At 41.7% G+C, this 16,274-nt stretch overlaps 1 protein-coding gene across 4 annotated transcripts in view; it reads left to right on the top strand.

Annotated features, from left to right (window-relative positions):
* Positions 1-2,455: 2,455 nt before the first annotated feature.
* Positions 2,456-16,274, top strand: part of HEATR5A (HEAT repeat containing 5A) — a 65,754-nt gene continuing 51,935 nt past the window's right edge. Inside the window, exons 1-5 of one of the 4 annotated variants that reach the window (XM_083740771.1) lie at positions 2,456-2,566; positions 13,003-13,229; positions 13,663-13,874; positions 15,160-15,268; positions 15,907-16,056. In XM_083740771.1, coding sequence (XP_083596897.1) covers positions 13,104-13,229; positions 13,663-13,874; positions 15,160-15,268; positions 15,907-16,056 — 597 coding nt within the window. In that variant the 5' untranslated portion in view covers positions 2,456-2,566; positions 13,003-13,103. Of the gene's footprint in view, positions 2,567-2,697; positions 3,159-13,002; positions 13,230-13,662; positions 13,875-15,159; positions 15,269-15,906; positions 16,057-16,274 lie in introns of those variants that run through there. The other 3 variants (XM_083740769.1, XM_083740768.1, XM_083740770.1) reach the window with 3 other exon arrangements.

The raw sequence follows: 16,274 nt of genomic DNA on the forward strand, positions 1-16,274 counted from the left end.
CATCTTCAGAAGCAGCTCTACAGATAGAGTGTTGTAACAATCCAACCTAGAGGTGACCAGAACATAGACAATAGAAATTTGACTATCCCTGTCCAGCTAGAGGTGCAGCTGAGCCACCAGCTGAAGCTGATGGAAGGCACTCCACACCACTGAGGGCCACCTGAGGGCCACCTCAAGCAACAGCAAAGGATCTAGAAGTACATACAAGCTACATATCTGCTCCTTTGGAGGAGTGAAACCCCTTCAAGAGCAGGCAACCTCCCTTCCATCCAGTCTAAGGAGCCACCCACCAAGAGTGCCTTATCTGGATTGAACTTCAGATTGTTGGCTCATTCAGTGCACTAGTAAAGGCCATTCTCCACTGATGCATTTAACGGTAAAAAACTCCTTCGTGTTACAGTCAGCTGTCTTAGGTCATTATGAGTAATATTAAGCACAAAGTGAATGAAGTTAGTGACTCAGGTTGTTTCACATTTTTTTGGATAGAGTTCAGTCAACAGTCATCATTACAATGCTTGTAGGGATACTTTGGCCTTGGAAAAAACACTCAGAGCAAACAGTGGGCATTACTGCGCCCACCAAATTTGGAGAAACAAATTGGCCAGCATGAAAGTACTTCTGACTCCAATGGCAACAAATCTAAATTACTTTTCCAGTTGCCATCCAGCAGAGCTATTCTGGGTGGTTAAGGTAATGGTGAAACCTGCCTAACAGTCTGCAACATCTGAAGTCTCTGCAGTCTGATGTGACTAGTTTGCAAGGCACTTCAGGAATAAAACCATCAGAAACTCCAATATGTTTTTGTTTACCCAGGCTTACAGGGGATTTGGTTGGCCTGCTAGAGACCCTCACAGTTGCATTCTGCCTATTTGAGGAATCTCTGGTATTTTACTCATGTTGTGGGTTAAAGTGTGACCACACAGTTGTGAATAGTATACAATTAAAATAAATAATATGGTGCCCGACACCAAAAATACCTCAATCCACTTTTATGTGGATTTATAAGTAAAGGTAAAAGTACCCCTGCCCGTACGGGCCAGTCGTGTCCGACTCTAGGGTTGCGTGCTCATCTCGCTCTAGATGCCGTGAGCCGGCGCCGTCCGAAGACACTTCCGGGTCACGTGGCCAGCGTGACAAAGCTGTAGCTGGCGAGCCAGCACCAGCGCCACACACGGAAACGCCGTTTACCTTCCCGCTATTAAGCGGTACCTATTTATCTACTTGCACCTAAGAGTGCTTTCGAACTGCTAGGTGGGCAGGAGCTGGGACTGAACGACGGGAGCTCACTCTACCGCGGGGATTCGAATTGCCGACCATAAGATCAGCAAGTCCTAGGCACTGAGGTTTTACCCACAGCGCCACCCGCGTCCCTGGATTTATAAGTAACAGGCAACATCTCTGAGGAAAGCATTCCAGAGCCAGATCATTACAATCAAGAATGACATCTCCCCAACTGCCACCTACTTTAGCTCAGCCGGGGCAACATGGTATCATAGAATGATAGAGTTGGAAAGGATCCTGAGGATCACCCTGTCCAAGCCCCTGCAAAGCAGGAATCTTTATGCATGTTCCCCATCCAGTTTGAAACCATACAGGACCCTGCTTAACTTTGCAAATGTGTTAGCAGTTTTATTGCTGCACCACTGTAACATAAAGACAGTCTTTAAGGGACTCCTTCCGGATCCTGGATCCCAAGCTGTAGAGTGCTTTGAAGATAAGCACCAGCACTTTGACCTGTGCCTGCATGGAAAACAAGCCTCAGCCACTTAAGTTTCAATTCAATGCTTTTATTGCTTCCAGGTAGCCCAAGTGACTTTCTATCACAATCAGTTTTGCTACTGTTTGGGTTGTTGGGTTTCTGTCAACGACCAGAGCCAATTATCACTCTTAAGAGCATTCACATACATGTTTTTCAAAGTATCTTGGAAATGTATTGAATGGCCTTAAGTGCAGGATTGGGGATGGAGGCACGAAACCCGATGACCAGGCAGTGTCCTGCTGAGTTCATTGGAACACCCCAGTCCAAAGAAGCAAAGATTTTGTGGGCTGCCACGCACACTGGTTGTGAACAGAATTGTGTGTGTGGTTGCAGTTAGATCAAATGCAGCAGATCAAATGTATTTCAAAGGGGGCAGTTGTGGCAGCGCAAGAGGGAATGTGGATGTTTTAAAAGACGGCAGTGCCACGAGAAAATGTTTTCTCAAAATAAAAAAATATTGCAGGCTAAAAAAACTAAAAGACTCTTTGCCCTGTCGTCATCTTTTGGTTGCTAAGTGAAGCCCAACTCTCTCAGTCTCAGTCTCTCTTTTAAGGAAAGGAATGGCCCTGGCCTTGAATGAAAGAAAAGTTTGACTCCAGAGCGGAACTAGCGGAGTTATTTGTCTGTGGTTGCCTGGGGCCGGCTCCAAACCAATCCATCCTTGTGGAGGCCGAGACTTTTCAGCCTTGGCAAAGGGAGCGCAGTAGGTGTGAGAATACAGAAGACAACATGGTGCGGCGGGGAGGAGGATCCGACTTCGTCAATAATTCCTGCGAAAACAAATGACAACGGTTTCACCCCTTTCAGGCGAGTTAAAATAAATAAATAAAACATATATGCACGCCTATTGATTACAGCACAGACCAGCATAGCGTTGTCAGAGGAGAGAGAGAGAGAGAGAAAGTGGAAAGGGGGGAGCAGGCAGGGAGGAGGAGGGGGCGCGTGCTGCGAATTGAAGCAGCCCCGCCATCCGGGAAGGGAGCTTCGGCCCGCCGCGCCACCTTCCTCGCGGGAGCCTCTCCCGGGGCGCGAGGCCTGCGCTTGGCCGCCGCCGGCGTTCGATGGCTCGGGGCCCGATTGCACGGCCCTGAGCGGCTGCTCCCGCGGGGAAGAGGGAGGGCGCCCCGAGAGGCGGCTCCTCCTCGTCGTCCTCCTGCTGCTGATCCGCGGGGAGGCGCGGGGCTTCCCTGCTTAGCCGTGAGAAGCGGCAGCGGAGGGAGCGCTCGGCTTGCCTGGGACCCCACCCTGCGGAGCCAGCCACGCAGCCCGGCTCCCCCCGCGGAAGCTGCCTGCAGGCCGGCGAACGGAGGCAGCTCCTCCTTTTCTTTCTTTCTCGGGGAGAGGAGGCGCAGCAGCCGACCCTGGCCGGCTGGGAGTCCCGTCGGGGCGCTGGTCGGAGGTAAGCTGTTCCGCTGGGGAGGCTTCTGGGGCGGGCTGAGGGGATTCAGCTGTTTGGGGGGGACACGCGTCTGTTCCCCACTGGTGGAGGGTGAGGCGGTTGTGGGGTAGACTTTAGGTTCAATAAAGAACTGGTGTCGAGAGAGGGGACCACGGCGACCAGTCCCCCCTTGGAACTGGTTTCTAGCCAAAGGCAGGACACCCGTCACCTCAAAGTTTTCAGGTGTCCTTGCCAAACCTCCGGACAAGGAAGGGAAGTGTAGCCGGGTTGGAAGGAAAGTGTCAGCCTCTTATAAAGGGCTGGGGTTGCTTGGGTCGAAAAAGAGATATTCCCAAGCCCCGGAAGCCAAGGGAAGTGCGCTTATCTCCCCCAGGAAAGCTGCTAGTGGAAGTCCTCGTGGGGTCAGCCTTCAGGATATGTGGAATAAGCACCAGTTTCTGCCTGCAGAGCTAAGCACAGACTCGAGGTCCCTTAAGGCTGAGGACGAGTTACTTGCTCCCGAATTCTTATTATTGGGGTGGCTGGTAGCCTTGAATGTTTATTTTTATGTGTAAAGTAATCATTTTTGTATGCCTCTGTTGATTCTGAGTATGGAGCAGGATGGGGGGGTGGCTATTCTAGACTTACTAAATGCAAGTTGTAAGGGTGTGATTTTGTGGCTTGTGGAATAAATAAATACAGGCTCCTAATGGGCAAGAGATTCTGGCTGCCCAGTATCATGTTGCTTTGTACAAAACGTGTTCTGTCAGGCCTCTAGGAGGACATAGAGGAGGACACTTTATTTTTGTTTTGTTTTACTTTGGATCAGTCAATCTGGAGTTCATCATAACATAACAAGAACCCTAAAGGGTTAGGGCAATGGTCTGGCATCCTTTTCTCAATAGCATCCAACCAGATACCTATGGGAAGCCTCCAAGCAGGACCTGAGCACAACAGCAGGCCCCCCACCTGTACACTCTTTGATTCCTAGCAACTCGCATTCAGTGGCATGCTGCCTCTGACGGTGGAGTCAGTATGTCACTGTGGCTAGGAGCCATTGGTAGCTTTATTTTCCATAAATTCGTCTCTAATCCTTTTTAAAAGCTGTCCAAGTCGGTGGCAATCACTACTTCTTCCTGAGAAGATTGTACATACTACCTAGATTAAAGGTGTTGGAAAAACCCACCCTTTAACCACCCTTTAACCACTTGGTTGGTAGAAAAGCTAAAAGCTTGCAATCTTCCTTCCAGTTGAACTCACTGAGGCTTACAAGCTGCATAGTGTGTTAAGGAGCAACACAGAGATCTTGAGCATGCACGTTAGGAAATGCCCTGTTGCTTTTATTCATGTGATTAATTAGCTACACCTTCATCACATGGACATCCTTGGAAGGAGGGGTTCACCTTAGCAAAATAGAAACAATACATGAACTGCACAAAATCAGCAAAACTGCAGAGTAAAGAACATTCAGCATAATTAAGACACCGTGGATAACACTTAAACAGTGCCTAAGCTTGGGTGAATAAAAATACCTGGTGCCAAGTTGACATCAATGTAGAAGAAGAAGAAGAAGAGTTTGGATTTGATATCCCGCCTTTCACTCCCCTTCAGGAGTCTCAAAGCGGCTAACATTCTCCTTTCCCTTCCTGCCCCACAACAAACACTCTGTGAGGTGAGTGGGGCTGAGAGACTTCAAAGAAGTGTGACTGGCCCAAGGTCACCCAGCAGCTGCATGTGGAGGAGCGGAGACGCGAACCCGGTTCCCCAGATTACGAGACTACCGCTCTTAACCACTACACCACATTGGCTCTCCAGAGAACTCTTCTCTGGGAAGAATTTCCCAATGAACTGAAATGGTTGTCTCCCCAGTTGCCACCCTCCGTACCTTAGAAGATGGAGGCATACTCAGGAAAGTTCTGAGGGTGATATTGGTCAGACTGGTATAGGAAAATATGATCCAACAAGTACTTTGTGTTTAAAGTTTTAAAGTGAGCACCCCCACTTTGAATTAAGCTCAGAAATGGGTCAGGAGTCAGTGAAGCTGATTCAACACCAAGAAGACATAGTTCCAGCACCCATTCCCAGTTAGCAGCTGCTTCTGAAGTCAGCCTCATGTTCAGAATCAGCACAGTTCAGTTGTTTACTGGGGAGTATTGAACGCAAAGTTACATAAAGTCTAAGACAAAATGAGAGCGGCTAAGTATTAATTCTGCTGATATATATTGTGATATGCAGCCTAGTGGATATCTTTCTGTGTGTGTTGTATCCATTTAGACCAACAGTATAGTCTGAAGGCACATGAGGCAACAACGTTGTTAAAGTTATCGCTGCTTGAGTCTAGCCAGCGTTGGAATGGGAGACCCAGTTTTGCCATCATGAATTCTCTAGAGCAGCCTTGCCCAACCTGGTATCTGCCAGATGTTTTGGACTACAGCTCCCATCATCCCTGTAGTCCAAAACATCTGGAGGGTGCCAGTTTGGGAAAGTTTACTCTGAAGGAAAGGTGGGATTCATTTTTCATTTTACCGTAAGTTTCTCATGAAAGAGAGCAGGTGCTAACACTCACACACAGAAATTTTCCAAGTAAAGAGTCAGTGAAACGTCTTGAGGAGCTATGGCTCAGTATCAATATATTTCTCAGAATGGTCTGCATTTTATATGTATTATTGCCCGACTCTTGACTTGTATGAGACAGCCTGGTAACCAGTTACTGACTTGCTGGCCTGGTGGGAGGGATGCTTATTAGGAGTTGACGCCTAATAAGTCAAATGCTACATCTTCCTTTCTTTTATACCAGCAAGAAAATGATGCTCCTGCTGTTTGTGATGTTTGAATGGTGACATGTGCAATATTGCAGCCTTTCTTTGAGGAACAAGGTGGCGAGAGAGCAAAGCACAACTTTGCAAAAACAATCTACCAAGCTGCAGAAGCAATTTCTAGTTGCTGATGTGGCTGTGTCCAATGAGGGTTTGAAAGTTGCTACATGAAGTAAAAAAGGCACAGCTTTGCTGTTGAAAATAAATTCTTATGACCTCTGTATCTGGAAAGCATGTTAAGAAAAATGGATGGCTGGACTAGGAACCTAAAGGTTTTATTTAATATTTTTATTGTACTGTGGGCTTCAATCTGAAGTCCACCCTGGGATAGGTGGTGAAAGGAAGGCAAAATACATAGCACTTGGCATTTAGATCAGGAGGAGCTGTTCCTTAAATGTATTCCATTTCTTTACAATCACATTTACCAGTGCTATTTTATCATAGTTACAAATAACAGAACTGACATGTTGTTTCATCTGACAAAATGGGAATAGGAATATACAGTAGAAGTGGGACCTGCAACAAATTTTTGCAGGGTGGAGTGCTCTTGTTCAGTGTGTTTCAGCCAGTCAGTCAAGCCCTCCTCAGAGACCCTCCTTTCCCACCCTCAACAGCCACTCAGCATTCTGTGGCCAGTGAGCCTACTCAGTACTCATGGGGTGTTTGGGTGCTCCTCTCCTTATGTTTTCCCAGCCCTAAAGGTTTTTGGTATTTCCACAAACCTCAGGGTTCCATTCTTGTGGACGGTGCAGTTTTGGCAACATAAGCAGCATCAATTAAGCCTGAAGTTTGGAAATGGAGAACTGGACATTGTCTTGTCCTGAGAAGTAAAGATGAACTATGCTATGCAAGAGCAAAGGCAATCATAACTTCAAGTTAGGTTTGTCAATTTGGAAGATATAATCTCAGAAATGTAGAGTCTGAATGCATTAAAATGAAACAGACAAAGCGGGAAACTTTAGGTTCAGTTTATCTAGGTTATGCCACTCATGAATGTATATGTGCTTCTGTAGAAAGAAGTTTTAATACCCTGCCACCCACTAATAAAAAATATTACCTTGTATAAACAATCTTATTTCCTTGTTGCAGTTGCACCGTCATTTATATATGTATGCAATTATTCTTACAGTGAAATCCTAGCCATGTCTATTCAGAAGTAAGTTCTGTGGAATTCAGTTGGGCTTACTACCAGATAATAGAGTTAGGATTGCAGCCTTAGTCAGAAAAAGGGTGTTTCCTTTATATGAGCAAGCATGGAAATTGCAGCACATACACACAACACTTCCCCTCCCCCCCAAGTTACAGATTTTGGCAGTAAAAAGGTTTCTTGGTTTAAATAAATAATATACATACTTACATACATACATTATGATGCAGGGATATTTTCCCTATGCTTTTTTTCAGTCCTGTCCAGAAAACTTTATTGAGATTTCTCAAATAAACAAAAATTACGTAATAACAAACAGGACACATAAGACATACCTTTACGATGAACTTAGTCTTGGTGGTACTTGTGAATGCACAGGAAAAAAGAGAAAACTCAAACAATCATGAATAAATTATCCAGACAGTAATATGGAAAGCCATCAAAGATAATTTATAGATTTTAAGTTAAAGCCCAAACACACAACACTTAAACTCCTTACTATCTTCATGTGTTTGCTAGAATGTAACAACACAATCAAATTCATGTCTGTTCAGAAGTATACCCTGTTTTGTTCACTAGGGCTTACTCCTACGTAAGTGTATAGGACTGACTCCTCAGGTTTGAATTATATAAACACTTTGTTTCAATACGTGCAGGACAAATTGATTGTATAGGTGGCAAACTGGGCATGTACATCAGGCTATCGTGGAAACAAATCCTTGGTATGTCTGCAGAATCACATTTGCACCTGGTAAAAAGATAGCTATGCCTACACACATTGCTAGGAGATTTTGTTTTGTTTTTTTTTAAAATATTTTTATTAATTTTAAGAAATACAGAAAAAAGAATAAAGGATAGTTATAAGAAAATAGAATAGAAGAATAACAAATTTCCATGTTCTTTTTCTATCCAATCTAAAGGACTTCCCCACATCCTCCAAACCCTGCGTTCTCTGTCATATAAAACATCAGCAATTTGTTAACTTATTTCAAAACTTATTGTATCTTCCATTTTATCATGTTCCCTGATTTCAATTTTACTATAACCCAATTCTTGTATGCTTTGTATTAAACACAATAAAGTTATTTCATTATTTTACCTCTAAATTCTTGTGTCTTAATTTTCATTTCATTAACTTACATTTGCTGAAGCTAGAGTTTCCTGAAAGGTGCATTTTTTTAACATTCATACAGCTTATAGTGTTTTTTCAAATAGTCCTTAAACTTTTTCCAGTCCTCCTCAATTGTTTCTTCTCCCAAGTCTCGGATTCTGCCAGTCATTTCAGCCAATTCCATATAGTCCATCAACTGTGATTGCCATTCCTCCAGCGTGGGTAAATCTTGTGTCTTCCAATATTTTGCAATCAGGATCCTTGCTGCTGTGGTAGCGTACATGAAAAAGGTTCTGTCCTTCTTAAGCACTCTCTGGTCTACCATGCCCAGAAGGAAGGCCTCTGGTTTCTTAGGTAAGGTAAATCTCAGTACCTTTTTTAGTTCATTATGGATCATTTCCCAGAAGGCCTTCACTTTCGGGCAGGTCCACCAGAGATGAAAGAATGTCCCTTCCGCCTCTCCACATTTCCAACATTTATTGTCAGACAGATGGTATATCTTAGCTAGCTTGACTGGGGTCATGTACCACCGGTATACCATTTTCATAATATTTTCCTTCAAGGCAGTGCATGCCGTAAATTTCAAACCGGTGTTCCATAACCTTTCCCAGTCTACAAACATAATGTTTTTTTTTTTTTTAATAAATTTTTATTAGGGGTTTTTACAAAATAAAGTACAGAAATAAACAACCTTTCTTTTATCTCAACAAAGTTTCATAACTTCTTTGGACTTCCTCACATCTCCCGCTGCCATTTTCATCATCATAAATTTTTCCCAGCAATTTATCATCTAATTTGCAAATTTTATAACCACTCATTTAAATATAATCCTCTGTAAATTAGTTTCTCTTAATCTCACTTTACATCCCATTTCGATCCGATTTTGTGGTGGCCAATTATTTATGATCAAACATCCTACTTAACTTTCCGCCAAATCACAATATTTTTGTAAATAAATCTTAAATTTCCTCCAATCTTCTTCAACCCTCTCTTCTCCCAGGTCTCGAATTCTGCCAGTCATCTCGGCCAGTTGCATATAGTCCATCAGCTGCATCTGCCATTCTTCCAGAGTGGGTAGATCTTGAGTTTTCCACTTCTTGGCGATAAGTATCCTTGCTGCTGCTGTTGCGTACAAAAAGAATGTTCGGTCCTTCTTTGGCACCATCTGGCCGACAATGCCCAGGAGGAAGGCCTCTGGTTTCTTAAGGAAGGTATACTTAAATACCTTTTTCAGCTCATTATATATCATTTCCCAGAAGACCTTCACCCTGGGACAAGTCCACCAGAGGTGAAAGAATGTTCCTTCATTTTCCTTACATTTCCAGCATTTGTTGTCTGGCACATGGCATATTTTGGCTAGTTTAACTGGGGTCATGTACCACCTATAAATCATTTTCATTACATTTTCCTTCAGAGCATTACATGCCGTGAAGTTCATCCCCGTGGTCCACAACCTTTCCCAATCCTCAAACATAATATTATGCCCAATATCCTGTGCCCACTTTATCATGGCCGACTTAACCATTTCATCTTGTGTATTCCATTTCAACAGCAAGTTATACATTCTTGAAAGTACTTTAGTCTTAGGTTCTAACAATTCTGTTTCCAACTTCGATTTCTCCACCTGGAATCCTAACTTTTTATCCTTTTTAAAAATTTCTTGAATCTGAGCGTAATGTAACCAGTCTCGCACTTTATCTTTCATTTTTTCCAAACTCTGCAATTTCCAATTGTTACCCTCCTACAAACATAATGTTGTGCCCCACGTCCTGCGCCCATTTTATCATGGCGGATTTAACTGTCTCATCCTGTGTATTCCACTTAAGCAGCAAGTTATACATTCTCGAAAGTAGTTTACTTTTTGGCTCTAACAATTCAGTCTCTAGTTTCGATTTTTCCACCTGGAATCCAACCTTTTTATCTATTTTAAAGACCTCCTGAATTTGCGCATAGTGCAGCCAGTCTCGCACCTTAGTTTTCAGTTTTTCCAAGCTCAGCAACCTCCAATTGTCTCCAATTTTTTCAATTATTTCCCAGTATTTAGGCCAATGGGCCTCCATGTTAAGTCTCTTACGTGCCTTGGCCTCCACCGGTGAGAGCCACCTCGGAGTCTTACTCTCCAATAAGTCTTTATATTTTGTCCAGACCATCAAAATTGCTCTTCTGACAATATGATTTTTAAACAATTTGTGCACTTTAACCTTGTCGTACCACAAATATGCATGCCACCCAAACGCATTGTCAAACCCTTCCAGATCTAGGACGTCAGTGTTCTCCAATAAAATCCAATCTTTCAACCAGCAGAAGGCTGCAGATTCATAATATAACCTCAAGTCTGGCAGGGCAAATCCCCCTCTTTCTTTCGCATCAGTTAATATTTTAAACTTTATTCGGGGCTTTTTGCCCTGCCAAACAAACTTAGAAATATCCTTCTGCCACTTTCCAAAACATTCCACCTTGTCCACGATCTGTAGGGCCTGAAACAAAAATAACATTTTCGGCAATACATTCATCTTTACAGCAGCTATTCGGCCTAACAAGGAAAGTTTCAATCTTGACCATATTTCCAAATCTCTTTTGATTTCTGACCAACATTTCTCATAGTTATCTTTAAACAAATTCAAATTTTTGGAGGTCAGGTACACCCCTAGGTATTTTACTTTTTTAACCACATTCAACTCCGTTTCTTTAGAGAACTCATCTGTTTCTGTAACTGTCAAATTTTTTGCTAAAACCTTGGTTTTTTGCTTATTTAACTTAAACCCCGCCACCCGACCAAAGTCAGAAATTAATTCTAACACTCTTTTAGTACTGGAGACTGGTTCCTGTAATGTTAATACCAAGTCATCTGCAAATGCTTTCAATTTATATTGTTTCACTCCGACCTCATTGCTAGGAGATTTTGGATCAGATGCCACTGCAATTCCTAAGGTGTTGGATAGCATTGAATGTCTCATCGTATCTTTGAAAGGCTTGTGCCAGTTTGGACCTAGTAGCTATATAGCATTGGGGAATAGCCCCTAATAATGTAACAGGAATCACACAGCTCACAAATCCGTTTGCTTTGCCATGCTACCCCTGAAATATAACTTCAGAAATCTAAGCATCATTTTTATGTAGATCAATTTGCAAAATTCCGTGAGAAATGTCTTATCTTGTGTGTTTACCTGGAATTAAGCTTATGGATTTCAATAATACTTCCTAAGTGAGCTTAGAAAGATCACAACCTAAGTGTAAATTATAGATAATTTAAATTGTACACTAGAGGAGTTTATTTCTATGTTTAGAAAGCATCTAGCATAACAGTATAAATAATAAATAGGACCTTTCTCTTGAATTACATCAGATAATCAGATCTCACTGGACTGCCCAGTTGCATTCATGTTTAGCTCTCATCTGAGCTGTAGAAATTCCTCCCTTCCTCCAATAATTCATTCTGTTAGAAAATAAAGAAGATATCCTTGTGTCCTATGGAGAATCCTCTTTTATTTTTTCTGTTCCCTCTGCCCCATCCAAGATACATATATTTGTACCCCATAACCAGTATTCCTGAGGAAATCTACTTCCAGAAGGAAATAAATCAACCTCTGTATCTTGATAAGGGGGGGGGGGACTTACCAGATTTTGCGTTTTGTATCCTCCTTTATAAATTCCAATTAAAACTGAAAGCAGAAATAAATTGTGGTTCGACATATAACTGATTCATGCTCAGAAGGTAGAGTCATTTACAGTACTATTGTATTCCTAACTCAAGTACTAGCTCTGGGTGTAATTTGAACCTGGGTGAATATATTTTTCAAGAATAGCTCTTTCTTTAGTCCGTGTGTGTGTGTGTGTGTGTGTGTGTGTTTGTTTCACGGTCCTTGGAGTCTCCAGATCAAGGGGATGTGTGTTAAAAGATGTGATCAACCTTCTTTAACCTGGATGGTTCTGGTGTTGTTGACATGAGTAATTCTACAGTTAAAAATAGGGTGCAAACTTAATTTATAGCAGTAGGATGTTGGTGTATATTGATCTACATTTTGTTCATGTAGAATTGGTGTTTATTGTTACATGTAGCTATTACATTTTGATGTGTGCAGCAAATGTTACAGTAAATATGAGCACATGATCTGGTCTCTCTAACTGCTCCTTCCTGGCTACCTTTTCCATGTAATTTTGTAATATTGCTAATTGTGTGCTTGCTCAATAGTGTGGGTGAGGGCCTATTAGCAAATGCAACTTGCTGCTTGAAATCTCTGTGAGTTGTGATACCACTGCTTATCTGTTTTTCTTGAAACTCCCAAATAATTATTTCTTCTCATAAAGTAGTAAGGTGTATTGTGACAGTATTTCTTCCTATAGGCATTTTTGATTGGCTACTGTGAGAAAAGGATGCTGAACTAGATGGGCTATTGGCCTGATCCAACACTTCTTCTGATGCATATGATGTTAACAGTGCTGAAAATTAATTTATGGCACCCTGGTCTTCTAAATGAGCATTATTGAGAAGAAGCAAAATACCTTGTACATCCTTTCTAGATGTTTGGCAGCTATAAAATTGTACCTATGCTGCTGGTGACTGTTCCACAGGTTCTGTTTCAGCTGAAATGTGTCACCCTGGGCTTCTTTGGGAGAAAGGATGGGGTGGAAATTGAATAAATAACAGCAATATGTTACAAATGTTCTAGCAAAGTGATCACTGTACCTCATTCTGACTTCTTTTTTTTTTTTTTTGCTGGAGGAGAAGCTCTTAAGATTGAGCATTAAAATTCAAACATTCTGTGATTTAATATATTTGTGTTTGTGCAGGTATTCCATTTCGTTCATCCTGTGAATACTAATATCCCTTAGCTACAGTCTTGTGTCTTCATGAGTGGCTTTCAGATAGTGAGAAAGAAACGCTTTAAGGCATGGAGTTGGCTCACAGCTTTTTGCTTAATAAAGAGGCCTATAACCAACTGGGCGAATTTCAGAAAGCAGAGTTTGTTTTCGAGTGGCTGAGGTTTTTGGAAAAACTTTTGCCAGCAACCAGCCGGGTGAGTATTGTACGACTGGAATGAAATAACATTTTGAGAAAATTGTCTTTTTAAAATACTTTCATCTCCTAAGTGGACCACAATCCTAACCAGTGTGTGCTGGGGAGAAGTTGTTGTTTAGCCAAAGATAGGGGACTGTTAAGGGTTGGCTAGATGGCAGAAGCAGTGTGGTGTGTGTGCATCCGATTTTGAGACTGACTTAGACTTGAATGGGTCTGAGCCTAGTTCAGAAAAGGGTGCGGCTTTTCAAGCAGAGGATGTTCACATTCAGACCCAACCACAATTTGAACTTAGCCTTGTCTCTAACTGTAAAACCAAACTTGTGTATTTTATCTTATATTTTATACTGTGAACTGCCCTGAGATCTAGTGATGAAGGGCAGTATATGAATTTAAATAAATAAATGAACTACTTATTCTTTTTATGTTTTCAGGCTGATATAAAGGAAAAACAGAGCAAACTTGTTGAACAGCTGATATCTTTATTAACCAGTTCCCCAGGGCCTCCTGCCAGACAGCTTATTGCCAAGAATCTTGCTATAATATATAGCACTGGGGACACGTTTTCTGTGCACCAAACAATTGATAAATGTAATGAACTTATTCGCAGTAAAGATGATTCACCAAGCTATTTGCCTACAAAACTGTAAGTCTGGAAAGGTCCTGTGAAGTCATATTAGAATATTCCTACTTCGTTTTAAAACAGCAAAGTGTCTCTGGCACATTAAATAAAAACTAACCAATTGATTGTGACGAGCTCTGTAATTGATAGCAGGAGTGACTTCCGGTTTCTGTCGATCCAGGCAAGAGAGTCATAGTGGGTTCCACTTGCTATACTGTACTACACACAGGCCTTTCCTCCCCTTTCCTCCTGTCCTTTTTTCTCATTACATCCCTTTGCAGGAACGAGACTAAAATGGGGTGATGGAGTAGAATGGTCCAAATAGATCCCATATTCATTGGTGCAGCTAGAGAGTTTGAGCCGATATGGTAGCAGAGACTGCCATGAAAAATGTTATCATTGCTAGGTGTATGGAGATGAATTCACAATATATGAATGTTCCAGAAGGCTTTGGAAGGGGGAGTAGAATGCATACATGGTCTTGGAATCACGAGAGAGCAGGAGGAAGTCCTGCTGAGAAAAATCCCTTCAGGCTCAGATGAGGACCAGAAAGCTCAATCCCAATGAGATAGGAAAGGCATGCTGGGATCCTTCTGGCCTCGTAGCTTTGCTCATTGGTAGGTCCACATGGGCTAGTCCATCACACCCATTTATGTTGGCTTGTTGCTTGTTATGGCCATCACCATTGCTTGCATTTGCTGGACACACTCTAATGGGTGGCAAGGCAAATCAGGAGGGGAGAACAGTAAGCAACAGTGGCTGTTGCTCCCCCTCACTACAGCTGGGCTTCAACTATGTGCCCTGACAGATACCCAGCTGTGCTAACTGATGTTTACAGGGATGGACAAGAGCCTACTTTTTCAGACATGCCTGATATTAAAGTTTATGCCAATGTCACAATGTCGCTGGTTTTGCGGGGGTGGGTTATGCATCACAGACCTCCTGTTGTTTTGTGACAGAGCAGATGAACATGGCTGCCCTGGTGATCTGGCTTATTTCTTTATTCAGATAGATCCATTAAGTTGTAAACTGCCTTGAAAGAGGATCATCCAATTTTTTCCTTTTTCTGTATGATTGTGAAATCAGTTTAGCTTTTTTTAAAAAAAGTGTTGATCATGCAATTTAGCAATACAGTAGTTTACTTCCTAAGTAATTTAATACTAAATTGCTTTTTGTAATTGTAAGCTTCAGTTGTGCATGATAAAATGCTGGCATCGTATAACTTACTAAGAACATTTTGTTAAACATATGTTGATTGACTGCCATTTCCCCCCCTTTCCTATTCTCTGTTGTGTTTTTTTTTTTAAAGTGCTGCAGTGGTTTGTTTGGGCAATTTGTACAAAAAGCTGGGAAGAATTTTGGGCAACAGCTTTGTGGATACTGTCGGGAATATCCTTAAAGCAATGAAGAATGCAGAGGTAAGGAAGCATGAAACAAGTTGGGTGGGTTGACAGTTGGAAAAAATGCCCAAAGAAGACTTATTTCTAGAACATTATATTTATTAGGAGAAAATGTTTCCCAATAGGAGAGTACTGTTTGATTATGAGGCTTGACAATTACCTTTGGGTGCATATTTTTAGAATCATCTTTCTATTGCTGCCCAGGGCTCCTTTGGGAGGAAGAGAAGAATATAAATTGAATGGATGAATGAATTTTAAATAAGCATAAATTATTGTATAAGATGAAATAATATTATTAATTCATTAACATACTTGCAAAGTTACTTTAATCTTGAATCAAACTTCATAAATAAATTTGTTTTGCTTTAGAAGAGTATTCCTCCTACAGAATTTGAGATCTCGACTAGTGCAGAGACTAGAATGCTGTGGTTTGAGTGAGATAATTAATCTTCCAGTTTCCACTCCTGCCATGAAGTTCACTAAGGGGGCCTTGGGCAAGATCTCTCAATCTAGCTTACCTCACATGATTTCAGTAATGCTAAAAACAATACTCTAAACTTGCTCAAGGAAGAATGGGATGAAAATGTAACTAATGAGTAGATAAAATAATGTCCTTTAGTTGAAAACCACATGACCTTTTTCTCTTGTCTTGTTAGTCTCAAGGGCGGTATGAGATCATGCTAAGTTTGCAAAATATATTGAAAGGTCTGGGAGTTGCTGCTATTCCATGTCACAGAGATATTTACAAAGCTGCCCGTTCATGCTTAACTGATAGATCAATGGCAGTTCGCTGTGCTGCTGCAAAGGTAAAGTGCCCTATTAATTGTTTTTAGTAATTAATCTTCCTGTATACAGTTGCATATGTTAAATGGAGGATAAAAGAAAATCAATTGTCTCCCTCTCTCTCACGGCACAGAAAAGATTTTTGTTACATTTTGCAATTCAATTGGTAAAAAATACATCCATGTAATATTTTTGCTAGGAAGCTTTTTCCACCATGAACATAAATGGCTGTATTTTTGGT

Source organism: Podarcis gaigeae (genome assembly GCF_964106915.1).
Source record: "Podarcis gaigeae genome assembly, chromosome: 1".
NCBI classification, from domain to species: domain Eukaryota; kingdom Metazoa; phylum Chordata; class Lepidosauria; order Squamata; family Lacertidae; genus Podarcis; species Podarcis gaigeae.